The following is a 26,633-nucleotide window of genomic DNA, read 5'->3' on the forward strand; positions in this document are numbered from 1 at the left end:
ATGTAGTGAGCCTCCAAATTGAAATATTTGAACACACTGAGAAACATTTATCTTCCTCATAAATGACTGTGCTGGAGTGTCTGAAAGTGATTAAGCAATACCTCCATTGGTTATCATTATTTTTTTTGTTTGTTTTATTGATATACTCTACTATTTTGGAAACAGTATTTCATATAAGATACCTAATTGTTACTTAAAGTAGCAGAAAATTAAAGATAGTGTGGAAGAGAGCATATTGTGGGATAGATGAGTGGACAGTGAGGTGGGTTGAGAACTGGCTGACTGGCAGAGCACAGAGGGTCGTCATTGGCGGTGCAGAGTCCGGAGACCTGTAACTAGCGGTGTTCCTCAGGGGTTAGTGCTGGGTCCGGTCTTGTTCAACATCTTCATCAATGACCTTGATGAGGGGATAGTGGCCACCCTCAGCAAGTTTGCTGATGATACGAAGTTGGGAGGATTGGCTGACACGCCTGAAGGCTGTGCTGCCATTCAGCGAGACCTGGACAGGCTGGAGAGCTGGGCAGTGAGAAACCGGATGAGGTTCAACAAAAGCAAGTGTAGGGTCTTACACCTAGGGAGGAAGAATTGCATGCACCAATACAGGCTGGGGGATGAGCTGCTGGAGAGGAGCTCTGCAGAGAGTGACCTGGGCGTCCTGGTGGACAACAGGTTGGCCATGAGCCAGCAGTGTGCCCTCGTGGCCAAAAAGGCCAATGGCATTCTGGGGTGCATTAAGAAGAGCGTGTCCAGCAGGTCGAGGGAGGTGATCCTCCCCCTCTACTCTGCCAGGGTAAGGCCTCATCTGGAGTACTGTGTCCAGTTCTGGGCTCCCCAGTACAAAAAAGACAGGGATCTCTTGGAAAGAGTCCAGCAGAGGGCCACAAAGATGGTGAAGGGCCTGGAGCATCTCCCCTATGAAGAAAGGCTAAGTGAACTGGGTCTGTTTAGCCTTGAGAAAAGAAGACTGAGAGGGGACCTGATCCAGGTCTATGAATATCTAAGGTGTGGCAGGCAGAGTGGTGAAGCCAGACTGTTTTAGACAGGACAAGGGAAAACGGCCAGAAACTGGAGCATGGGAAGTTTCACACAAATGTGCTAAGAACTTCTTCACGGTGAGGGTGATGGAGCACTGGAACAGGCTGCCCAGGGAGGTTGTGGAGTCTCCTTCTCTGGAGATATTCAAGACCTGCCTGGACACCTACCTGTGTGTCCTCGTGTAGGGAACCTGCTTTGGCAGGGGGGTTGGACTCGACGATCTCTGGAGGTCCCTTCCAACCCCTACGATTCTGTGATTCTGTGATTCCACACCTGTCTGTGTGGCTGACCTCAAGGAAGACTGCTGCAGAGAGAGAAGTGTTTCTTGTAGAAAAGTGTAAAGAAAGAGTGTCATCCTACATAGACCCGTTCAGTACATTTTTGTAACTAACAGCCGTACACCTAAGAATGGTTTGCTATATTTTAAAATGAAGGACTGTACTGTAGAAAGCAAAAACTTTCTAAATAGGTGCTTGTGTTAGAGTGGATGTACCTCTGGATATGGAAGTCTTTGACGGAAGGTAGCTGGTAGTGGACGAAGCAGGCATTATGATCCTTTGTTATTCAGTAGAGAAACTGAAAAGGGGCTGATGTCATCTGTGGGTGTGTGATTAGTAAAATAACTAATGCATTATTTTGCAGTTCTGGTTCTGATGTCTGTTCTGCAAAAGACTGCTGAGAAACTGGGTTTTAGAAAAGATGTGAATGAGGCTGATGGAGAGCTTGGCTGAAAGAAATTCGCAGTTTAACTTACGTAGCTTACTTGAATATAATTTATCCAAGATCTCTCTTCCAGCTCACCACATGTTTTTTTATCAGCTTTGTCTTTTCCTTTTACACTTTCAATTGGAAACATTTCTCCAAAATTGAGCTGAATACCTGTGGGTAACATTCACATTTTTTTAACTCTTTCCAGGCACTTTAATAATTTTTTTTTAATGTTTTTCTTTTTCCTCACTAACTTGTAGGGTTTTTTTTCCTCCTAAATCTACACTGAAACCAACTACCGTCTGTGACCCTTTTCAGCTAAGGGAGTATTTTATGCAGACTGGTAAATAAATTTTCATAATCCTCTCTTCTTTTATGCTTTCTCCACCTGTGTTCCAGTACTGTTGTTCCTTGTATCTGAAAAAGCTTCAAGATTGGAGATGGTTTTCAAACATAGAATTAAGGATTTTTTGAAAGAGTAATGTTTACACACAGCATTACATAAATGCTGAATAATAATATAGCTGCCAGACAAGATGACTTAGCTCTGTTCACAGGCTGAATTCTTGTAACAATGGCATACAGTTGCTTTGACTGGCTGTAATGAACAGCCTGTAACTGCCATTGTCTACCATTAAATAAAGGGATGTCTTTTTTCTGAATCTCAGCAAGGTAGTGTCTTTAATAGTTTTGACTTCCATTTGTACTTTTCAAAATCTGTTTTTCTCTTTAAAAGAACTTTTGAGTGCTGTCAGTAATTTTTTTTTTTTCTTTTTCCATCAACAAAAAGTCTTGCAACGTTCAGTCAAGTGGCATCCTGAAATGATGTGACACACACAGCCAGTTGTTTCTGGGCTAAGTTAGAGGTGGGTTCTTCTGTGCAAGGTCAGCCACTATGTTGTATGAAAAGCAAATGAGCTGTGAAACAATGCTTAAAAAGCATGCAAGCGTGTGTCATGGGCCCATTGCTCAGGAATTATTTTGCCTGAAAGCTGGACGCATACAGGATGGCATTTGGGTTTTGCATAGGAGATGGAATGTAGTCTGAACTGCATATAAAAAGCAATGAAGGAGCATTTTCAGATTGTGTGTTTTGTGCTGTGTTTTGTGCTGTAGAGATACCTGTGGTAGAGATACCTGTGGTAGTCTGTATTTTACTTTTCCCGCTTCTCATCAATATGCACTCTGGATACGCTATTCATTGCAGTTTTCCTTAATACAAACCAACCAAACAATGGTGATGGGAGCAGGGACTCTATTTTTGGTGGTATGTTTCCACTTCTTGGTTTAGATTGCAGAGTGATTGTAATTACAGAAAACAAAATGTTTTTTTCTCATTTCAGCATTAAAATTGTTTCTTCTGTTGAATGAATACCAACTGAAAACCACTGAGTAGAGCTGTGGAGAAATTAAGGATTTTGTCAACATGAATTATTTCTTTCTTATCACAGGGATGTTTCAGACTTAAATAAATTGAAAGTTCAAAATTTGCAGTGACTGAAGCTTCTAAGAATTGCTATGCTATCAACAACCAAGCAACAACCATTGTAATTATCATTCTCTAATGGATGTTCTTAAATGTGAACAAGAGATCTTTATTTTAAACTCAACAAACATAGGGATTGTTATATCACTTTCTAAATTCTTTTTTTTTTTTTTTTTTGAGGCACATACTCTGTCATGTTTATGTATTGAAAGGGTCTTAAGGTAGGCTAGTGCATTTCTACCAGATGGGCAGAAGCCAACCTGCCCTCCTGAAACCAGGGTGCCTAACTGGGAAGTGTCTGGCCTGTTTAGCCTTGCCTTAACTGTATTTTTAGGGAATGTGACTTAAAATAGCCAGAACTCTCAGAGATAATAGTAGTACTTACAGTAGTATATTCTATTATGTTACTTAAACTAAATTAAGCATAAGTGATTGTAAAAGTCATGAATTTGCTATGTGATGTGGCTTTTTCATTGTAGTTCATACTATTTATATCTTTCTTAGGTAGAAATATATCAAACTTACAAAAAATATTTTTACAGTTGTAATGTTAAAATTGCATCTCACTGAGCTGGAAGCACACGTTCTGTGACCTGAACATCACAGAAGGCTTGTAAAGGTATCAGTATTTCTGCAGAACTTAGGAGTGCTTCACTGCTGGAGAATGTTGCCTTTTGGGGTCATAGAGACACTATCAGAATGAAAAATAAAATACCTCTGGATAAAGATTTGCTTGTTAGGAATGCAGGCATATGCATTTTCTAGGAGGCATTTAGAATTTTACCTGTATAAATGCGTTTGCAGGCACAATCATGCTTATGTTAGGGTTAAGCTTTACAAAATTTGTGAATGTTTTATGTCTGAATAGGTATCTCTTAGGATAAAATACAGTTTACTTGAGCTACCAATAGAAGCTTTGAAGGAGAAAAATGACCACTGCTTTATTGTCTGAGACTTCTGTAGCTTCTCCATCTGGCAGATAGTGATGTGAAATGTTCTGTCTTTTGTCATGCCCCTAGTCTTGACTGAAGAGTGGATATATATAGTATGTATTGAAAGCTCAGCTAATAAATCATTCCAGAATTTTTAAATTTCACTACTTCTACATATATATTTTATATATATTTATATACCTATTTATACAAAAAATAAAATTAAAAAAATCCAGTCATTTTAGAATGCTTTAAAATTGATTTTTTTTTTTTTAACAATGTAACTCAAAGAACTCCTCAAATAACTCCGATGAGATAATGCACAGCTAAAGGAAGGGAAATATTTTCTTTCAGATTATTGTGGTCAAAGTTGAATTATATCTTTTTACAGAAATTGAAGATGTATATACCTGATAATTTGCATGACTATACATGGGTTTGTATGCTTTAGAGAGAGAGATACCTATAATAAAGTTGTCTGAATCATAGCACTTATGCACACATTTTTGACAGATACTTAATTTGTTGAAATGTTGAAAGCTGAATGCTGGTAGCATTTATAGTATAGTAGATAGTGTTTGCTAGACCAAGCATCGTTTTGCTGAATGTTAGAGATGCTTATGCTATCTATAAGTTTTGATTTAGATACAGTTTAGTGTTATGCTGTTTATATGTTGAGTTTTTTTAGTAATTTGTTGATCTTATTCCTTCTTGGGGATTGTTTATCTGAATGTAAATTATGAACGGATAATAGGAGCTGTACTTTTTGGATATTCTAATTATTTTACCCAATCTTTTCAATTTAAGATTACCTTTGCCTCCTGGAGCATTCTCAGGACTTTGGGAAAATCAGGAAGCATTCCACAAGTTATATTTCCAGAAATTTCCAGTAAGAATTACAAAATGAGTTATATATACTTTTGGTAATCTTGCAGCACTGAATGACATGAAGTCTCAATTGGATAACGTAAAAAAAAAAAAGTCTTATATTAATTGGAGGTCTTTGATACACTTCTTACAGTATTGAGAACATTTCATGGCAAACATTTCTTCATAGTTCTCCAGCTTCTGGGGATACTGAATTTTTTCAGTTCTGAAACAAAAGTAGTAAACATGAAGTTTCCAAACCTAAAAGTTGTTTTATGTCATTTGGTCTGAAAACATTGCCACGTTTGCAACCTTAGTCTAGAATAGTTTCAGATATCCTTCTGCTGTGCAGCTATTCTAATTTAATGTCAGCCCAGAATATCCACTTGTCTGCAATGCATTTAAATACATAGGAGGCTCCTCACTGAATATCTCCATATGAGATGAAATATCTAAGGACTTGCCTCCTTTCCACATAGAAAATGATTGACTGGTACAGATAGGCTGTCCAGAATGGAGTGTTTGGTTCAATAAAAGTAAACGAGTGACCCAAGCAGACAGATTGTACCGGTGTGTTGATGGTGTATACATGGATACAGCAAACAGGAGAATCTTTAGGGTCAGTTTGACAACTGTCTTTGTGTTGTAACAATTCCATTGTTCTTGTGTAGATTCAGGCAGTATTCTTTTCTGGGCTGTCAGGGATTAAAGCAGGCAGAGTGGAAAAAGTTCAGGTTTATCTATTCCATCTTCTGTCTTAATAAAGGCTGCAAAAACCTTCTGGAAAGAGAGCTGCAAGGCATATGATGACATAAGAATGGTGAAAAATAACATAGAATTAAATCTTTCAGACATCAACAACTTACTTCATATGACACAATCAGTTTTGTTCGTTGGTTTCATGGGAAATAGATGGGTCTTCTTACTAGCATTTTCTGAGGTTTTGTTTTTTTGTGTTTTTTTTTGTTGTTGTTGTTGTGTTGTGTTTAGGGATATTATGATACTATGGATGCAGGCTACATGGATGAAGATGGCTATTTATATGTTCTGTCTCGAGCTGATGATGTGATCAATATTGCAGGACACAGAATTTCAGCAGGTGCAATTGAAGAGGTGAGCACTTCCTGGAAGTAATAGAGAAGAGTGAAAGATGCATAAAGTAAGCCAAGTTTATCTCAGAGAAATTTCTCTTTCTGCTTTTCTTGATTGCATTTGCATTAATACTTTTAGCAAAAACATTAATTGCTTCAGGTCCTTCCTATTAAGGGTCTTTCCAGAACAATATAAGGCATTTAATACCATAGGCTTGATATAATAGGCATGATTTGACATATGAAAGAGAAAGGGGCAGTGTGGTAGAATGGAAGGTATTCTGAAAAGCTCTAATGACATGTTTTCTTGGGAACACTTTACGCTACTGTAGGCTCAGCATGTATGAGAAGTACTAAATGAAGAATGGAAATTTCTGTTAAATCCCACTGTTAAATTAAAAATCATTAATGTAATTGTTTTGCAACTAGAAGGTTGCAAATGTCACAGTTCATATTTCTATTCAAATGTCAAGTCTTTTTTCACTTCCTTCTTCACAAGTGTTGTGATTGCTAGATCCAAATGATATATCAGGGTTTTTTTATTCAGGGGGACTAGGGAAAGGTATGTTAGATATGTAAAAGGAAAAATCCTTTTATTAACCTCTGAATTTAACTGTTAACTGAATCACATACTAGTTTGTTGTGTGTTTGGTTTTTGCTTTGCTTTGTGATACTGGTTTTAGCAATACGTTAATTATTACATTGTTATGTTTTGGTGACTGCAGTGGTTTGGGTGTTTTTAAGACTAGATAACTTGAAGTATAGACAGAACTCTTATTGCATGGAAGAGAACAAATTCTGATAAAAGCAGGCAGTCCTTCAAAGGATCAGTCAGCCAGAGTTGAACCAGCTGCAGTACTGATACGGACCGTGAAGATACGAAGATAGCTTTCAGTCTGCCTAAACTTATTTCCCTTTGAAGTGAGCTTTTTGTGTTGCTGTGCAACAATGGGGAATCTCATCCCTATCCATTACTGCTCTGTTGCTCAAGGGTATTGTTTCCTAGCTTCAGGCCAGATCTGAAGCTGTACAAGGAACCGAATTATCTTCTCATCAGTGTCATCTTTGTATCTGTCTGAAACTGGTCCCCAGGTAAGCACTGCTGTTTTTGCCCTGTTAGTTAGAGCTTTCCCCTGAAGCAGTGCTTCATCACTACAGAATTCCAGGTGCTTTTCGTCTTTTGAACAAAGGTAAAAAATAGCATTGTTAATACATTCACGACAAATTGCTAGTTAATTGGAAAAGCATTAACAAGAACACAGCTTTTCAGTAAGATCAGTAAACACAGAACTGGAGGTTTAATGAACAGTCATCTAATTAATTGTCAGTTACCTTGTTGAGCAAGTGTATTATCTGTGTTTACATTATAGCTACATTACTTTAACTGCATTAGCTTAACAAGTATATTCTTAATGCTTTGGCTGAGAATTTCAGCTTCACTGTTTCAAACAGTTATTTTCTTTATCTGTTAGTATCAGTGGAGCTCCATCTTTACTGAGATAAGGTAACTCTAATGTTAACCTTGCCAGACACTGAACGTTAGCCAGTCTGGTAAGCTTAGCTTGTGTTGATCTGTCCATCTCTTTTGCCTGTACATCTGTGATTCCAAGCTTGGCTTGACTCTTTCTTGACTCTTTTTTACTCAAATTGAGTCTTGTCTGTCCATGCAACAGATGTCAAGTTGCCCTTTCTGACAGTGGGATTTCTAACTGCTGCTGCATTAGAAGTCCCTTGTGCCCAGTGATCATATTCAAGAAATGCCCCTTCATTTTATCTTACTTGCCACCTAAAAATTGTTTACTGGTGCCAATTTTGTTCTCCGTTCATCTTTTCAGCCTGTCTTAAGAAACTGATAATTTTTAAGTTAGTATGTACAATTCCAGTCATATGAAATTACCTGTCTGAGTGTCAATGGCATATTGATGAGATTTTTGGATAGACCAGTGAAGGAAATTGATATAGATCTTACCAGTCTACTTTCCTACAATTCACTGAAAAGGTAGATGAAAAGTACTTTCATCTTTTTCTTTCTTTCTTAGTTCTGTGGCAGTCAGGTTGCTATTGGCAGGGTCAAGCAGTCAGAGTAGAAAAATAATGGGTATTTAAAGCACAAAATTGAATGCTTCATGGATTAGAGGTAGCCCAGGCTAATAGGTTTATATCATGCAGTGAAATATCACTTGGATCTGGAGTTGCATGAAGAAGCTAGGTGCTTTGGAAGATGATTCTTGGTTACTGGTGTCTTAAGTCCAGCTTAGACTCAGACTTAGTGATGCACATATCAGTATCCATTGAGATAATTTGGTGATTTTCTTTCAGGAAGTAAGAATCTCAGCTGGCTAACTGAAAACAAAAGAGTAGTTCTCAGTCTTTTTTCTGAAAATAGTTCAAGATATAGGTGCTGCTGCCCATCACTTGTCAAATTGCATACGTGTGTGGTAGGAAAAAGGAGGCTGTGGTTTAGTTTCTTTTTTTGTCTGTGAAGGTTGAGACCTCATGTTTCCAAGCAAGTCACCTGAGCACTAAGTTAGCAGCAAGCTGAGCTAGGGCTTGTATTTGGCTTTAGTTGAAATTGTCTTCATAAAGCAAAGAACTGAAAAGATACAAGGCATCAGAGAAGATGAGCCAAAGTGAATGACTCCATAGCCCTGTAGTAGGAGAGTTTCTGAGGTGTTAGTCCTTAATTCCACAGTATCCATAATGTTAGACTAACATTATTTTTTTCCAGCAAAAAGCACACTAACAAAAGCCTGATGTGAAGTCTTGTTTTCCCAAAACTGTAAGGATACACCTTTGCTTTGTTCAAACTTAGAATCATGAAATAATCTATGATTCTGCATTTGTATCTCATGCTGCCAATATTTTTATTTCTTAAATTTATTTGAAAAATACACATTGGCACCTATGAAAGTATTCACACGTGCATTTTCAACGTGTGTAATTAGAGTCCTGAAGTGCACTGACTAAATAATTACCTATGCTAGTATTTAATCAGTAAGTCTATTTTTGTGTCCCTCCTTATGGAATTTCATCTCTGAAATGTTAAAATTATTATTAATCTTTTTTAATAAAAGTTTAGTTTTGTTTTCTGTCCCTCAGTGTGTTCTCCGCCATCATGCTGTAGCAGACTGTGCTGTTGTAGGCCAGGAGGATGCCTTAAAAGGGCACGTTCCCTTTGCGCTCTGTGTGCTGAGAGACGGTGAGAGATTATTCCTACAGGTGTTACTAAAACCTGCAGGAGTCCTAGAATAATTAAAGGACATGAACTTTTTCACTAGATGTAAAGACAGAAGAGAAGAAGATTTTGGAAGATATTGTTGAGCAAGTTCGAAATAACATTGGTCCTGTGGCAGCTTTCCAGAAGGGGGTGTTTGTGAAACAGCTACCAAAAACACGTTCTGGCAAGATACCACGTTCAGCTCTTTCTGCATTGGTCAGTGGGAAGCCATATAAGGTAAGTGGGGGCTGTATGCCTGAAAGACTTAGGCACATATACACATCCAAAGACACATCATCATCATGATTTTGATTCTCTGGACCATACTAGAGAGCCGGTCCATGACTTCAGATACTATATTGTATTCTACTCTGTTTTACTGACAAGATTTTCATGTTCCAGAGCTTTCCAGATAATTTTCCCTTTACTGTTTTTGTATACTAGATTTAGAAGATTCTGAAATTCTGAAATAAAATTGATTTACAGTTGAACGGCATCAATCTATTATCAAATGCTTTTGCATATTTTTCCTTTTCAGATAACGCCAACCATTGAAGATGCTAGTGTGTTTAAACACATAGAAGAAGTGCTGAAGAAAAAGTAAATGGAATAATGGGCCAGTAAAAGCGTCTGTTACTGAAATATGCAAAGACTTTCTATTAGAAAATACATATTTTAAAAAGGAATTATGATAATGATATGGGCAACTTTTTTTTTTTTTTTTAACTTTTCTACAGATACTGTGTTCTTTTACCATATTGTCATAGTCAGTGAAGAATACTGGCTCTGTGTGTTGTCACTGTATGCTGGGTATAAGATTGCTAAGAATTTTAAACAGAATTCATACCTTTCTCTAGCCTTCAAGGGGGAGTCACTGTATTACTGTGATAGAATTGTGGAATCACAGAACAGCTCGGGTTGAAAGGGACTTCAAAAGACCATCACATCCAGCCTTTCATAGGAAAAAAAGGGTACCTAGAAGAGATTATCTAGCACCCTGCTGAATTGCATCGTGACAGCCTCCAGTGATGTGGATTCTGTGCTGTTATTGCATAATGGTACCAGTAACTTGAGTTTGACTAAAACATCTTTCAGGTAAGAATCAAACTAAAGACAGCAGAAAGTAGGAATCCTAATGTGAAAGTCACTGCAGACATAACTTGTCTTCACTTAAAAATTATAAACCTTATGCCTTTTAAATTTTTATGAGCTTTAATTTTTTTTAATTTTCTGGATTCTGCTTATTTTTTTTCCCTAAGACTTTCTGTTATAAATTAGATTCTTCTACATCCTTTGTTCAATGACTTTTTGAAGTGTCTTTTTTTTTTTTTTTTTTTTGTGTGTGGATTAATAGATGATTATTGACTTTCAAGTCTGTTAAATCTTGATTTATCCATGGTAGTGTTGAATGGAAAACATGTATTTTAAATAAATGCAGGCATTTATGCTTTGGATTTTTTTTATAATTTTGTTGTAGTGGCTTTTATTGCTACTTAGGAGAAGGACAACCAGAATATGCTTTCAGGCATAATTAGATGTATATATAGCTAAGAATTTTAGCAAATACAGGTACAAGGCAGCCCTTTGTGGTGATGTAGCTTGTTTCAAAATACATTCAGAGGGTACTCAGCATACCAGGAAATGGAGGATACACGCTCTGAATGAATTACTTCTCAATCTGCAGTTTTTAACTCAACAACAAATGTAAAAATCCTTGTAAAAATACATGAAATGCATGTAAAAACAAACAAAAAGTTTAAAAGTAGAAAAATTCATATTCAGCATTGCTTTTCAGAGGACTAAACAGTAAGCAGTTGCCAAATTCAGAAGCTGTGAGCATATTTTAAGACCTTTTTTTCGGGAAATCAATTCAAGATCAAGACTGAGAAGGAGGAGAGGGGCAAAAGGGTCAGGTGCACTCACTACTCACTGCCCTGCTCATGCAGAGGTTTCCAGAAATACCAAATGATTTCTTTGTCAGCCTTTAGAAAACCCAAATACAGAGCAGCAACAATGCACTATGGAAAAACATTCCTTTTGTTTCCCAGAGGAGCCTTTTTTTCTGAGCAACTGTGATTGCAGAATGTTTTGCTTACAGGTTTGGGCTAATGCCTAGCTGGGGAAAGGGAAAGAGGTGGTTATTCCTGTATATGGGTCTGTTGCTGCCCAGCAACATGGTTGTACAATCAAGGAAGAACAATTGCATTTAACAAGTGATAGGGGATTACTGTTTCTTCTTAATTTTGTTTTTTAAAAAAAGAAATGCTTTGGTAGCTCTGAATGGCCAGGGATTTGGATGGAAGAGATTGTTACAATCCTTATTCATTAGTTGTGGATTGGAACCATGTAGATAACATTTAGCATAGCCGTAACTCCTTACCGTTGGGAATAGAGCCTTGGCTCACACAAGGAGACAGGAATGTACCAGGAGTTTTTATATGCTAGCCTTAAATCACAACTGGACTTCATAATAGTACTTTTTTTTTAAGTGTTTTTAAATATTCTGGTCTGTTTTTTTTCCTCACTATGGACATAAGTTGGGGTTACTCCTAGGGCATTATGCCTAGAGCTTCAGTTACAAGAGCTTGCTTACTCTTTTCCCTAATGTATCCCATTTTCCTCTGTGCCCCCACCCTGAATTGGTGTGTGGGTTTTGACAGTGGAGGCTGGAAAAGAAATACTGGAAAATTGGAAGTGGGCTTTAAATAACTAATTGCATTCAGATGATACTACAACCATTTCCAGTGGTGTCTGCATTGCTTTACTTTGTGACGTTCTGGACCAAAGTAGCTCGAAGAAGGGCTGATGGAGAAAAGTAAGGGATATCAGCAACATCGGTTAAGCCCAGGGAACTGTATGTAGAGGAGCCATGTCCCTGTACAGCTGTGTTCTATCCAAAGTCATCCTATCAGCCACATCATTAAGTTCTGTGCTCCCTCTTGTGGCAGATTATGGCCAGTAAATTCACCGAAACTCATACCTTTTAGTGGCAAAATGTGCTTAGGCTTTGTTAGCTACGAGAGGTATGTGGCATCCAAACTATTTTAATGTGACTATGTACTAAGCTTAATAAACTTATAAACACAAATAGCACTGAATTCTTTTTTATTGACATTGGGGGAGAAAAATCTTTCACCATCTGATTGACTGAAGTTTGCCAAATGAAAATAGACAAAACAAATGTTTATGTACGTGCAAACATTGCAGATCAAACTGCTAAAAGAAATAACTAAAAGACAGGTCTTGAGCTAAGATCAAGCAGCAGAAAAATAGCAAATAGGTAAATGACTATTAAGTAGGTCTTACTTTGAAACTTCCCATTTAAACAAAGAATAAACAACAATAACACCACCAAATAAAGCCACAGCAGGTAATAGTTGCTCTTCTAAACTTTTATACACTATATATTAATCACTCTGTCTTTCAGTTATTTCCTCTGATAAAACAGACTTCTGTGAAGTCTCAGCAAGGCCATCTTGGCTAAAAGCGTAGCGTTAGACAGGAGCCTGTCTAATGCCCTGTTGTGATGAAGAAACTGTGGGGTTTAGCTTCTCTTTCATTTTCTTCATGGAATACGTTCGGAAACTTGAGAATCTCATTCTATGCAGTCACTAGATTTAATTTTCCAATGCTGGCTGGTGTCTGAAGATCCTGGAACGAAAAGGTGGCTCTTGGTAAAGCAAGATTCTTCTTGGTCCGCAGGTAACATAGAAGAAAGTTTTTGGTTTTCATATAAATTGTGTTTATTAAATTGCTTTTTTTTTTTTCTTTTTTCTTTTTTTTTTTTTCTGTAAACAGTTCTTCTGGGTTTATGTGTGTGTCTTTAAGAGGTGAGCCATCATGGTGCTTCTCTGTAAGTATCTGACATTTCCATTTTGTGTTTAGAGGTCCATTTTGGCTCCAGTTCCAGGTTATGTCATTGTATTATACATCATCAGAGGCAGGTGTTCAGCTTTAAATATTGACAGATTTCTCAGTAGGAACATGTTGAAGCTTCTAACTCTGCTAAACATATTTGTTTGACTTTTACAATCCAAAAACTGTAAAAATGGTGGAATGGAAAGATACAAACAGTATTATTGACACTGTATTTTCAAATGTTTGCACTGAGACCCCATGTACCATAGATTTTATTTTTAAAAAATCATATTTATAACCATTTACATAAGACTTACACATTTTAAAAGAAATACATACACAGTAAATACGTAATGTCTAGTATTTTACAGTAAAACAGATGGAACAATGTAAAAATGAGTGGCTTCATTTGATAAAAGCTTTGGATGTGTACTACTGCCAAATTTCTGATGACAGAAATGCTGAGAGGAAAGGGGGAGGTGGTCTTGTTCTTCTCTTAGTTTTTTTTTGTTTGTTTGTTTGTTTGTTTTTAAGCAATTTAGATTTTTCATTATTAGTATTCTTGTTTTAAATTAACCAAAATGTGAAAAGAACGTCAGATCTGTGAAACTTTGTGTTCTCTTCCCTATTACCCTGTTCTTGCAGAGAGTTTAAATGTTCTTTTTTCCTAAGTAGTGGTAGTGCACTTCAGGTAAAGTAGAAGAAAGAGATGACATCTAAAGGAAAAAATAAACAGACATTAATTAGTGAAGTTCTGTCATGGTAATTTGGTTTTGGACACAATGATGCCAGGTAAGCTGTTGCACATTTAACTGAAACTTCTGAGGGAAACATGTATTCTTTAATTTTAGATCTATAACATAAATCTATTAATTAAGCATTTTAATCTTTTACTAATACACACTTGATCAAAACAAACTCCTGTGCGTGTTCACTTCAGTTCACTTCATAGCTGGGTTGTTTTTTTTTTTTGATGTTTTGTTCAGTGTTGGTGGTTGGGGTTTTCTGCATCTGTAGGCCTTTGACTGTTGGGCCCAAAGCTGAACATAGCCAGTTAAGCATGCAGATTTCTCTTCATAGAATCATTAAGGTTGGAAACAACTCTGAAGTATTTAGTCCAACTGTCTACCTACCACCAGTATTGCCCACTAAACCACGACTCTTTTTGATGTGCTCCGTACTTCTCCTTGCTCACTGCAACTTGACAGCATTTACCTTTTTGACCCTCATGATTTCTTTGCAATGGAGCAGCTATTTCTGGATTATCATTCACATCTTTTTGGAACTCTTCCATCTGTCTTTATAAATCCTCTTTGGAATCCTTCACTGATGAAGTACATAGTTGATTTTACAAATCCCCTGACATTTGATTTGGTATGTTCTTTGCACCAGCCTGTGGCAGTGAAACTGTCCTGACTGAGCCTTTGGTTTTGGTGATGACAAGTATTTTATAAGGCAGAAGTGTGGGGAAAGCTGCAGAAGGTGACTGCTGAATCCACTGCGGACCTGGCTTCCAGGTGCTTTGCTGGGTAACGGCCATGGCAGCAGGACCTGCACCATCCCATATGCACTGCTGAACTTCTGTGCAAGATGAAATGGCTTGGCACCAGTAGTCCTAAATGTACTTAAATTCATGATCTTAAGAGTATACTCAAACTGGGCCATGTAAAATATGTTCTTGTTAACTGTTCTGAAAATCTCAGTTCATGTTTTATGGCAACTCATCATGGTGGTTTCAACAAATGTTTAAAAAATACCTGAAGTACAATTTGAAGGCATGAGGATTTAACCCATTGTGAAGAAACACCCAGAGACACTGGATGACTGTATCCGCTTGGTATTGTTGGCATAAACTATTTTGAAATCCAAGGCTTTGACATGTTCTGTGAGAAATGTGGGTAGCGGAATGCAAGAATTCTGCAGTCTGCTGTCACCACAGAACATCTCATTTGTTCCACGTGCAACCTATTTACAGCTCTCTGTTCAGGCTACTTTTAATATACATAGAGCTCTTTCCTATTTTAATAATACACTTGTATTGCTATTGTGCAACAGCTTGTGCAGGTACCCAACTCGTCTGCTGCCCTCTTAGAAACAGTCCCATGTGCAAATAGTTCAGTCACTGTAGTAACATGGTTACTGATATATTTTAGGCAAGGTGTGGCAAGCCTGGGTCTCAGTCTGAATTGGATCTTAAAAATTTCAAGAAATATTATAATGAAGGATTTTTGTATGAGCATCCATCAGTTCTTTCTGTGAAGAAGCTGTGACTCAGGAAACATGATCCCAGAACCCTGAAAACTTTTCTGCAATCCTTCAACCACTTTCAAACAAACTCAGCGTGTTTAAGTTTTCATGCCTGATATAATAATGAAGGAAATCTTTTTCCTGCAACATTTTTATATAATTAACTGAAATCCAGAATAAATTTTACTTGGTACTGAACGCTGGTGGCAGTTTGGAATTGCACTGATGAACGATGCATAGCCTGAGTTCTAGCTTATACCATCTTGTTGCTTCTCTAAAAGCACTCTGCAGTAAGTGAAAAGAAACAGCATACATTCGTTCAATCATCCTTACATAAGAGCCTCTACGACTTAGATCAAATTTGATATACTGGTAAAGCTCTTGCCTGTTTAAGATTAGTATGCTATTCTCAGCACAGCGGACAAGAAACACCAGCAGTGTGATTTGTGTGATTTGTATCACTGATAGCTGAATCAGGTGAAATAGTTTAAACTGCTCCTATAGAAATGGAAGTTCATTTGTATAGCTTGTATAACTTTGTAAACATGTTTTTTTTCTCAAAATATGTAACTCCCATATATATACAGTGCCAACAAAGCTTTGCTACTTTTCTTCTGTTTGTGGAGTACTAGTTTTTAGACAATTACTGAAGGATCAACTGGGAATAAACACCCTGGGAAATCATACGTCAATTTTTGTTAACATACTACTCTTCAATTTCTGTCCTCGTTGCAACTGTCAGACCTGTTGGAAAAAATTGCCTCATGTGCCTCGCCTGTTACTGCTGGATGCTGGATTGCATCTGAACTTCAAAGATCTGAATCATACGCAGTGATTTATTGCAGTTCAGATGCATATAGGCTAAAAGATATGCATCTTTGCCATCAGTTTCTGCCTCCACTGAACCCATTTGGGATTATTGTCATCAATTTTACTGATGTAACACCAAGTCCTAATCTGCATACGCATATACTTTAAAAGATTTATATAGAGTATGTACTCCATAGTCAGCTTTTTATGACCAGCTTCTAAACTTGCCAGTTTTACATAAATAATTAATCTGTGCTTATTTTTCAGTGACAGCTTGTTTCTTTTTCTGCTAAATGACAATTTTGCACACCTACAGACACCTGGGATCTATGGAGTAAGGCTGATGTCATCAGCAGAATCCTAAGCAATCTGCATTTCCCATCGGTAGCATTTGCTGTTCCTTAGTGGTCTTTGAATATGTCCCGTTAGTAAAGTTGTGGTGGCCCCAAGCCTCTCCTGGTTGAAGATCTTAAAAAAGGACTTTGTTGGGAAAATAAGGAACAGCAATTCTTTTCTTGCAGATCCTGGCATGTCTTGTCTTGCCTATGCTGAGTAACAGCTATCAAAACATTTTCAGTGTCTTGGTGGGGTTTTGGTGCTGTCCAAATGCACTTTCCAACTCCCCTGAGTAACTGATTGGAAAAAAAAAAAAATGATATGTTACTGAGAAAATAATAGCATGAAATGGTGCCATATTGATGAAAGTGCTCATCATGTTAAGTGTTTTGGGTTTTTTTTTTTTTTTTGCAAAACTTGTGAAGCAGCAGCAAAATTTTTCTGCAGAACTCAGGCAGGATAACTGTCATTCATAGACATATTTAAAAGAGAGGTGGTGAGAAGTGCAACATGAACTGTGGTACAAGATTTGATGTAAAGCATCCAGCTCAGTGTCCTTTTCTTATGCTGGTCATGATTTTGGAACTGAGAATCTCTACAGTGGATAATTTTGGATGATTTTCTGTATAGGGGAAGTTTTGTCCTAGTTTTATTCAGCTGCCTGGTGTTCTAAATGGAGTCATATCTCTCATTAAAAGAAAAGAAACATAAATCACATCAGCTTTACTAGGTTGTTTTTCTTTCTTTCCCCAGATCCTGGTAGAACTATTTCAAATTTGCATGAAGGAAATTAAGTACCTGTGCCTTCCCCTCCCCTGTTCTAGCTTAGAGAACACACTTGCTATGCTTGGCAAGCCATCACCTGCAGAGAAGTCATCTGGAAACTGTTTTATCTGCTAAAGTGATACCAGCAGAGTGAACCTGCCATTGGAGGTAGGGAAAGGAGTGATGCAGTGTCGCCAGGACTCAGCTTGAGACCGTTGGTTTAATCAAATGGCCACCCAGTGGCTCTGAGTTAGGTCCTCTGCTCCATGCTGCCTCTTGCTTGAATAGTGCCAAAGAGCAATGGGTGCAGTGTACATAAAGAGGTTCCACATTGGCCCCTTTTGAATACTCACAGCAATTCAGTGCTGGCGTCTTTGCTAGGCCTTGTCAGCATGAGTATGTGCGAACTGTTGAGCTGTCTAACCTCTGCAGTCGTGATGAAGCAACTGCAAATTGCAAGAAAAAACAAAGAAACAAACCAGAACCTCTTTAGAATTATGAATAAAATAAATAATTCTGTTTCCCACTTGAAGGATGGCTATTAAATTGCTCTGTGACTTTCTACCACACAATCTGGGTGCAATCTAGTGCAGAACTCATTCAAAGTCTCTTCATGTCTACTGTTGAATCTGTATTCCTTAAGTAAGTAAGTACAGCTTAAACTTAATTTTGAATTTATTTTGTTAGAAGTCCTTATAATGTATTTGCCATGGTGTTTAAATACCAGAGTGTTCTCAGCAGTGGGTGATAGGAAGCCAAATCCTAGATGAAGATATAGGTCTCAAAGCTACCTCATTTTAGATGTACCAGATTCTGTATCCAGCTCAGTAATAAACTCTCTGGAAGACCAGAGTTAAATCAGGTGAATCACTGAATTTCCCCTGTGCCACAGTGCCCCATCTGTAAAATGGGAATAGTATCATCTGCTTCATAGCGAGGCTAAAAGACAAAGTCTATGAATGCTTATAAGGGTCTTGTCTACTACAGAAAGTGGAAGTGCCCTGGGAGTTTGCACCTTTCTTTGTGCATGAAGTTTGCCTTGGAATGGATTTTTGTTGTACGGCTTCAACATTACCAAAAAGTGCAGGATTAAAAGCAAAGCGTGCACATGAGCAGTGAAGTTGATGAATACAGTGATGCAATCAGTAAATTATTCCATCTGTAACTGCAATTATAAAGAAATATTTTTAAAAGGTGAGAAACTTTAATGGAATTTAGATGTTTGAATTTTCATACCAAATTCATTAAAGAATTACAAAATGTAATCACCACAGTGTATTACATTACTGTAAGACAAACCTGTTTGTAGACCCAAATTCTCTCAAAAGGAAATAAAGAGCTTTGTTAGAAATGGGACATTTCTTCTCAGAACTTCAGACAAGTGCACTTGCATGGCTTTTATTGTTCACGTATCTGATGGAAGAGCCACAATGGAATTTCCTTTTCTCCCTGCCTTCTTACAGCAATTTATAAACTTGACTTCTTTGAATGTCAGATAAGAAAGTAAAGCTGACAGCTCCCTAAAAGAACATCTGAATCATAGAATGGCCTGGGTTGAAAAGGACCACAATGATCATCTAGTTCCAACCCCCCTGCTATGTGCAGGCTGCCCGGAGCCACATCCAGCCTGGCCTTGAAAGGCTCCAGGGATGGGGCATCCACAGCCTCCTTGGGCAACCTGTTGCAGTGTGTCACCACCCTCTGTGTGAAAAACTTCCAATATCTAACCTAAGCCTGCCCTGTCTCAGTTTAAAACCATTCCCCCTTGTCCTATCACTATCCCAAGCTCATCCTCTGAAATAAACTGTGCCAAATAGAGAGGTTCATCAGCTGAAAAAGTTGTTTAGATCTTGTATGTACTCTCAGATTGAACATCAGTGAATAAATACCTCTCTTTTTGAATGTTTCTTTTTCAATCAGGATGGCCAGTTTTACATTTACTTTCAATAAACAGTCTTACACAAACATGAGAAACATCACTAGCGTGCCAAGTCAGTGCTCTGTCATTCCCTCCATCCACTGTCCTAGACTCTATTCATCCATCCTATGGCTAGTAGGTGAACCTGGCTGTTTGTAACAGGACAGATGTGCACTGAAGTCAGGTTAGCATGCTAGGGGAAGCCTCCTGTTTTCTTTAAGTGCAGAAATGACTTCGTACCGTCAGTTGCCATTTTCCGGGACTGCCCTGAGGTCGTGGTCAACCTGAAGCCGGCCGGCAGCGTTTCAGAGGAGCCGGGCATCATGCTGATGCCATGGACCTCACGGGGGGGAAACTGTCGTCGCCAGGAGGGGCCGCGCCTGAAGTTCTTGTCGTCGCTCTGTTGAGACACAGAGTTGTGTCGGATAAAGCCAAGGGAAGTCTGCCGTTGATCACCTGGCTGCCGCCTCGCCCACCGACAGGTCTGGTTTGCAACAAGTGCCCTACTTTGCTGCACTGTGTCCAGTGCATTTGAGATGCTTTTATAAAAGTAAATGCTTTAGAAATTAATACTAAACACTAGGGTGAAAAGCTTTTCTTAAGTAGGTGACTTGATATGCTGGAGGATAGTTTCTTAGAAGTTATAAATATAGTGGTTTGTTAAGGTATTTGTTGCAGTGGTTTGTTACTGCAGTTGGAGGCTTAAGTAAAGCTCTAGCATGGAACTAAACATGCACAGAATTGCTAGGTATCACATTTTTGGCAAGCCCTTAAAGTGTTTATTGCTCCTTGAACACTTCTGCACCAGAGTCTGACCTTGAGATGAATGTTTTCCATAGATGGATTTGAGATTCCTAGGTAACTGCCCTCACTTGCACTGTGGGACACATTGTCTTAAAAAAAAAAAACTGCCAGAAATACACTTTTTCCTGTCCTCTGTTTTGTCTTCAAATAAAAGTTTGAAGTGGTCCAAAGAACAGGTCACAGAGACCTTTCAGACCTTTCCCCATTGCCCCATCTACCCTCGTCTTCCCACGCACCTTTCTATGTTTTTCCTCCATGGAAAGCATTCATCTTAAGTTAAGAGTGCAGTGCACACATTAGTGTCCCATATGCTAAGGATGAATGGATATGTAGCCATATGGAGGCCACTTTAAAAAATTTCCTAATTTTTTTTTTTTTTAAAGATCTATAACTGACTCTTTTGAACCATGGGTGGATTAACATATCTTCATGCATTGCATTCAACTTTTATGTTTTACTGTGATAGTTTATAAATACTGAAAATAAAATTAATTACTTCCTCAAGTCGTCTTTCAGTTCCTAGTGCTAAAAGGTTGTTGTATTCTCTCTCAAGGATCTGCCGTGCCTAGAGATACCAAAGTCAACAATTAAAATGGTTGAAGAGGAATCAATGGCAATCACGGGTACAGACTAAGCAGAAATAGTGTGAGCAGACTTGCCTGGGTGTTTTGTGTTGGAATCTGTAATAATAAAGCTAAACTGCTGTAATCAAAGTTCTCATCCAATGCTATAAGGGAACCATGTACACCGCTTTCTAGAATATTGTTTGCGTATTCCCGTAGGCCGATCGCTTGTATCCAGCGGATGACGCGGTCGTTGCTCCACACCAGCACATCTGTAAGAACATGACGCTGGGTCAGGGCCTGGTAACTGGTACTTTCCAAACTGTACAGCTGCATGCATTCAAACTGGTTTAATTTCTGCATGGGGAACATCAATAAACTATTAGCATACTATGGCTTCAGTAACTCCCAGTGAAAACCCAAGGTGTGGGAATAGCTTTGCAGTTTTAGTTGCCTTCCCCTTACATGGTTGTTAAATGGTTGTTCTGAATGCTTTCTAAAGAAAATTGTTTCCCACGTGCCTCCAGAGGGCATCTCCAGAACACTGTTCCTCTCACCTCTTCGTCCATTTATCAGCTCCAAAGGAGCCTCTGGATGACTGATTGATCACCTCATTATGAGACAGATGAAATTAAAGCAAGCAGGCCTGAGAAAGCATGGGGGGTGTAATGGACACCCTCCAAACCCTTTCCAATTCTTAAGCAAGGTTTTACAGCTTTGTCATGCACAGCACCAATACCATTCCTTGAGGCTTCACTTGAGCGTTTTGTATCAGACATCTGTGGGCTGGGCCTGCACCTGCAGAATCTGGCGGAAAGTTCAGTGTTGGAGACTGGAACTATTATTAGTTCTGAAAACTGGTTTTGCCATCCAGGTGTATGGAAATTAGAAGGCTAAGGCAACAAAAAGAGCTGGGAAACCCTTTAAGAGGATTTTGCTCTTGTAAAAAAAAAGTACCCTGCCCTGTCCATTACATTAAAAGAAAGTTACTCCCACTGCTCTTTGTAGCTGTGAGTGGGAAATACTGTGCTGGACTTTGTGTTGTGAAGTAGTGAAGGGTTTTCTAAAGCCACAGAACAGCAGAGCTTTTCCCAGGAGCAGTGTTCTCCATCACATCCCAAACTTTGGTGTCAGGATGGGTCCAACCGCAGCCTGGCATTGCTGAGCCCAATCCCTGCCTGGTTGTGTCAGCAGGGTGCAGGCTGGAGGGTGATGTGTTGGTGGTCACCCTGCTCTCAGCTCTGCTGGAGCAACTCTGAGATCCCAGACCAAAAGCCAAAACCCCATACAAGAGTCCAGCCACAGCCACTCAGGCAGATCTGATGCCTCCAGTTCCAAGTCTTTGGCTTGGTGCATGCCATCACCTGCCCTGCCCAAAGACTTTTACCCTTCTGAATTCCCCCACACACCTTTTTCTTACAGTTCTTCCAACAAACACTGCATTTGAAAGGCACATACTGCTGTCACTCTGAGAGCTGGCAATGCTTGAGGAATCAAAGGATTCACTTTCAGCATGGGAAGGTAGGGGGGAGCAACAACCCTAATTGCTACCTACAAAAAAGAGAGCTGTGCAGCGAGGCTGCAACTGCTCTAGGGAGCTTTGTGCAGAAAAGTACTTCTAAATCAGCTGCTAAATCCTCTAATGAGATTGGTTCTGTTAGGAACTGCTCCTGTATATATGCATGTTTTTCAAGCAACTGCCTTGGTGGCCTCCCCCCCAGCAATCTCCTTGCAGTTCGTGCTGTGAACTGGGACATGAAGGGCAAAGATTTGTCCAAGTGCTCAGGGTTAGGTGTCTCAGCGCTACCCCACACATCTCACTGACCTGAGGCTGTTTGGCCTTCTGCTTCTGAAACTTAAAGATGGATAGGATCCGTGCCCAGCATCCCATTTAGCAAAAGGTGGATATCAAACCACTGTTCAGAACTGCAGCCCCAATTTAGCAAAGTATTACTATGCCTAATTTAGGGAGAGGTTCTGTGTTCTGCTGGATTTGTGCAAGGATTATTTAAAACACATGCTTAAATGCTTTGCTAAGTGGCATGACAAGGGGGTTAATAGTGTGAATCTTCAGAAGAAACATTCCCAGTATTCATTCCCAGGAACTATCACCTTTTATTTCATGCTGACTCATTTCTCTTCTCTTTTCCAGTTCTTTTCTATCATAATTCAATCTCTTTAAACACATGATTCCATATTGCAAGCTTGTTCTGTTATTTAAAGAGAAACATTTACAGAGTTAATAAAGAGAAATGTGAAGGTGGAAACATATTTAGGATGTATTTCCTGCATGTCATGTGAGCTGTTTCATGGGGCCCATGTAACAGGTCTTGAGAAAAAAGGGAGAGCAAAATGATTAAAAAAAACTCCACAGACTTTAAAAATGAAATGGACAAACCAAAATGAAAATGATTGAATACATGTTGTAGCATAAGTAACCTGAAACATTAAGAAAAGGTCAGGCCTTGGGCGACCAATTAAGTGTTTTGTCAAATCAATCCTCAAAAAGAAATGTCAGATAGCAAATTTAACAAAATCCACTTCTTGCCACATAGACATCATTTCTCCTGAAGTCAAAAGCCTTTATTTCCATATTTCCAATTTAGCTTCCTGACTACGTCCCTAGATAACCCAAGCAACTGCCAATGTGCTTGTTCTGTGAGCAGTTTTATGTGCTGCACACAATAGCTTTTCATTATTACAAAGACTCAGGACTTCCAATCTTAGTCCAACATTTTCTGATAATTTAAGGCCACTTAATAGATTAACTATTAGTTTTTCTGTTATTAATAGCTTTGTTTATACATTAATGGTTCCCTGCTTATTATGAAATTATCTGTACCAGTATCTCAGTTATGAGGGAGCATTGTGGTGCATTTGCTTTTACTGAAGGAGTCGGTCTCTCTGCTCACGTTTTTTGACACTTGGCACAAACTCCTCCGTGAGGTTTTCCAGGCCAGAACTACAAATAGCAAGCACTGTTGCTCTGAGCAGCACTGAGTGCTGCATCAGACACGAGAGGCCTTGCATGTGCAGACATACCGATGGAAGCTGTCCACCATTTTCAAGTGCACACGCAGATCTTTCTTCGTCAGATGATCCAGCATCCTCGCATCGACCAGGCACTCCATGAAGTAACTGCGGTACTGAGGTAAGCCCAGGCTGGGCAGCCATTCGTTACCTATCCACTCGTGGTTCATGTCCCCATAGGCCAGGGTCTAAAGAAAAATCAACAAAAAAGAAAAGAAGTGGGGGGAGGGTCATTTCCATAAGTTTGTTCTGGGTTGCACCACAGACTGAAGACTATATTGACATACTCTGCTTGGTTCTAGCAAGACTTCTTAGCTTAGAAAGTCAATCTAAAGGAAAAACATGCATTGTTTTCATTATTTTGACATTTCCTAATTTGGAGTTGCCAGCTACTCTGAAGTATTTGTTACTAATAGCAGTATTTAGCATTTTTAATCTTGTTTGCTATCTGTTCAAAATGTAAACAACTGTTAGAACACAAAGTAATAGTTTCCATTTTGTCTTTTAAATGCATGCCAGTACGTCACACAATCAAAATGTGTTTGCTTCATGGTCTTACAGGCTATCCATTCAACTTCTGGAATAGATATGCCAGGTAGATCCTGCATAATGCTTGGTAACGCAAACATGGCTGCAGGGAACCAACTGAAGTTGAGTCGCTCTGTGTGTGGGGGGGAGGGGAAGGCTATGATTTCCCCAATAGAAGCTAATGGCTTTTCTCATTTCTGCAATTCATGATTATTTCTGAGACTAAATGTTAATTTCATTTGTCAGCCAAGTTTACGAGTGGTCTTCAGCAGGTGACAAAATACAGTATTTTCAGCGGTGACCATCTTAAACATAACTTTAAGCCTTGTAAGCTCAATTTTTAAAATGTGAGCAAGCCAGATTTCTCATAGAAATGAGACATGAAGCTACTATGTTGTGCAGCTGAGATTTCAGGAGGGTGAGGAAAAAGTATCTGAAACAAATACATGCATATTGTACTATTTTTTTATATGGTTTGCATAATTAAGATGCAAAACAGATACATTTTTCACCTTATTGTTGATTAATTTGGTAACATTACAACCTAATAGAAAAAATAACTCATAAATCACAAGATTCACACCTCCCTAAGAAGGTGGTGCTTGGTTCTGAGCATTGTTCCCAAGTCTAACTGTCTTTTTAGTTTAGTGTGTCTCCTCTAACTGTGGACAAACAGTTAACAGGGCAGGATAAATGTACTTTCTGTGGGGGAAAATACAGTGCCCCCATCTCTCATTCTTGTGAGATTTTGAAGAGAAGAGGAATATCATAATAAAGACAGTAAGACTGTGCATGTGCATTTATTTTACAGAGAAGGAAATTTAAGAATATAAATGTTTCACAGTTCAACTAACGCAAAAAGTGTTGTTCCTAATTATACAAGACTATTTGTAGATTGGTACTTGGGTGTGATTTATACACTTGTGCCTCTAATTCTTCTAAAAACAGATGGTGTAAGTTTAGAAATGTTGGATCTCAAATTCTTGGCACGTCTCATTGTCTATTCTCAAAACAGGAAAATCTTTTCTTGGTTTATCTGGGAGGTAGAGACTATCTCTAAAACGTAGCTGGCTAAAAATATTTAGGCTTTCTGTGTCCCTAAATGTGAATTTACCAAGCAAAAATCATGGTTGCAATTGGATGTGTGAGTACAAGGACATGACCTAACAAGCCTATAACCTTACTGGGGGCACTAAGGAACATGGCCTAGTGATGGCTGCTTGATGGTCAGGTAGATGGTTGGACAAACGTGAATGTATTTTACAAACTAAATGATTCTGCTGTATGTGTCTGGATTCCATGGCACTGCCAAGCATCCCTATCTGCTGTGATGCAAAATCTTGTTCCATTCTGTGTGTCCCCACCTGGTCACCGCACAGGACCTGACTCAGTGCTGGGCTTGGGGCCTCCATTCATATCACATCACCCACACTGCTTCATTTTTTATCAGATGCTGTTATCAGATAAAACAACAGCAAAAAAGCCCTCTGACAAACCCATTACAGGTAAAGTTAGCTCTGTAGAGAGGAGTTCTAGAACATGTGGACTGGAACAAGCTCCCTCATCTCTAATTCCAAGACTTTGAGACTTTGTTGCCCTAAGTAAAGAGCTACAGGACAAGGGGAAATGGTTTTAAACTGGAAGATAATAGATTTAGAGTAGATGTCAGGAAGAAATTCTTTACTGTGAGAGTGGTGAGACACTGGAAAAGATTGCCCAGTGAGGCTGTGGATGCTCCTCCTTGGAGGCATTCAAGGCCAGGCTGGATGGGGCTGTGATCAACCTGGTCTAGAGGGAGGTGTCCCTGCCTATAGCAGGGGGTTGGAACTTGGTGATCTTAAAGGTCCCTTCCAACCCAAACCATTCAGTGATTCTATGATTCTATGATTCTATATTCAGAGAACAAAAATCCTCCAAGCTGAATGCAAGGACACAGCCTACTCCACTGAAATGATTAGTAAATGCTTTCTGCTAGTATTTGGGGGTATCCCAAATGTCCTAATTCCATAGAATATTTTGGGGCTATTAAACTACCAGCATTCTGGGTAGCAAGACACTTGTCGCTATTTATTTGGATGCTTTAATCCTTTATCATCCTTGGGATATTAACAAATCATATTAGTTAAGGGCATGTAAAATAAAGGACTGTGTTGATGCCCTTCAAATCATTATGTTGTATACCTCACAGCATTTCCTTTTAAGGAAACCTGTCTGAAGAAGAATTTTTTTTTGTAATGAAGAATAATGGCATGTGCAAATTACAGTTCAGTCTTTGAGATACTGTCACAATACCATTCTTCTCTTTGACTATTGACAATGTGTTAATTACATTATTGTTAACCTTACATTAAAAAAAAAAAAAAAATTATGCAAAAAGGTCATACCTGGGCCCAGCTGCCTTCTTCAGACTCTTTCTGTGTTATCAACAGGAAGCAATT

At 38.7% G+C, this 26,633-nt stretch overlaps 2 protein-coding genes across 16 annotated transcripts in view; one reads left to right on the top strand and one right to left on the bottom strand.

The window, feature by feature from the left end:
* Positions 1-10,802, top strand: part of ACSS3 (acyl-CoA synthetase short chain family member 3) — an 80,017-nt gene extending 69,215 nt beyond the window's left edge. For both annotated transcript variants that reach the window (XM_010708515.4, XM_085222076.1), the window contains exons 12-16: positions 4,969-5,050; positions 6,019-6,141; positions 9,219-9,318; positions 9,398-9,573; positions 9,875-10,802. In XM_010708515.4, coding sequence (XP_010706817.2) covers positions 4,969-5,050; positions 6,019-6,141; positions 9,219-9,318; positions 9,398-9,573; positions 9,875-9,940 — 547 coding nt within the window. In that variant the 3' untranslated portion in view covers positions 9,941-10,802. The remainder of the gene's footprint in view (positions 1-4,968; positions 5,051-6,018; positions 6,142-9,218; positions 9,319-9,397; positions 9,574-9,874) is intronic.
* A 1,622-nt stretch (positions 10,803-12,424) lies between these two features.
* PPFIA2 (PPFI scaffold protein A2) overlaps positions 12,425-26,633 on the bottom strand; it is a 296,261-nt gene continuing 282,052 nt past the window's right edge. For 11 of the 14 annotated variants that reach the window (XM_085221997.1, XM_085222003.1, XM_085221984.1 and 8 more), the window contains 8 exons: positions 26,580-26,609; positions 23,680-23,855; positions 22,750-22,847; positions 20,734-20,909; positions 20,571-20,639; positions 19,511-19,670; positions 17,706-17,798; positions 12,425-13,910 (listed from right to left, as the gene is read on the bottom strand). In XM_085221997.1, coding sequence (XP_085078123.1) covers positions 17,740-17,798; positions 19,511-19,670; positions 20,571-20,639; positions 20,734-20,909; positions 22,750-22,847; positions 23,680-23,855; positions 26,580-26,609 — 768 coding nt within the window. In that variant the 3' untranslated portion in view covers positions 12,425-13,910; positions 17,706-17,739. Of the gene's footprint in view, positions 16,884-17,705; positions 17,799-19,510; positions 19,671-20,570; positions 20,640-20,733; positions 20,910-22,749; positions 22,848-23,679; positions 23,856-26,579; positions 26,610-26,633 lie in introns of all 14 variants that reach the window. The other 3 variants (XM_085222064.1, XM_085222011.1, XM_085221991.1) reach the window with 2 other exon arrangements.

The sequence above is a fragment of the Meleagris gallopavo genome, chromosome 1 (genome assembly GCF_905368555.1).
Source record: "Meleagris gallopavo chromosome 1, MGAL_WU_HG_1.1, whole genome shotgun sequence".
In the NCBI taxonomy this organism is placed as follows: Eukaryota; Metazoa; Chordata; class Aves; order Galliformes; family Phasianidae; genus Meleagris; species Meleagris gallopavo.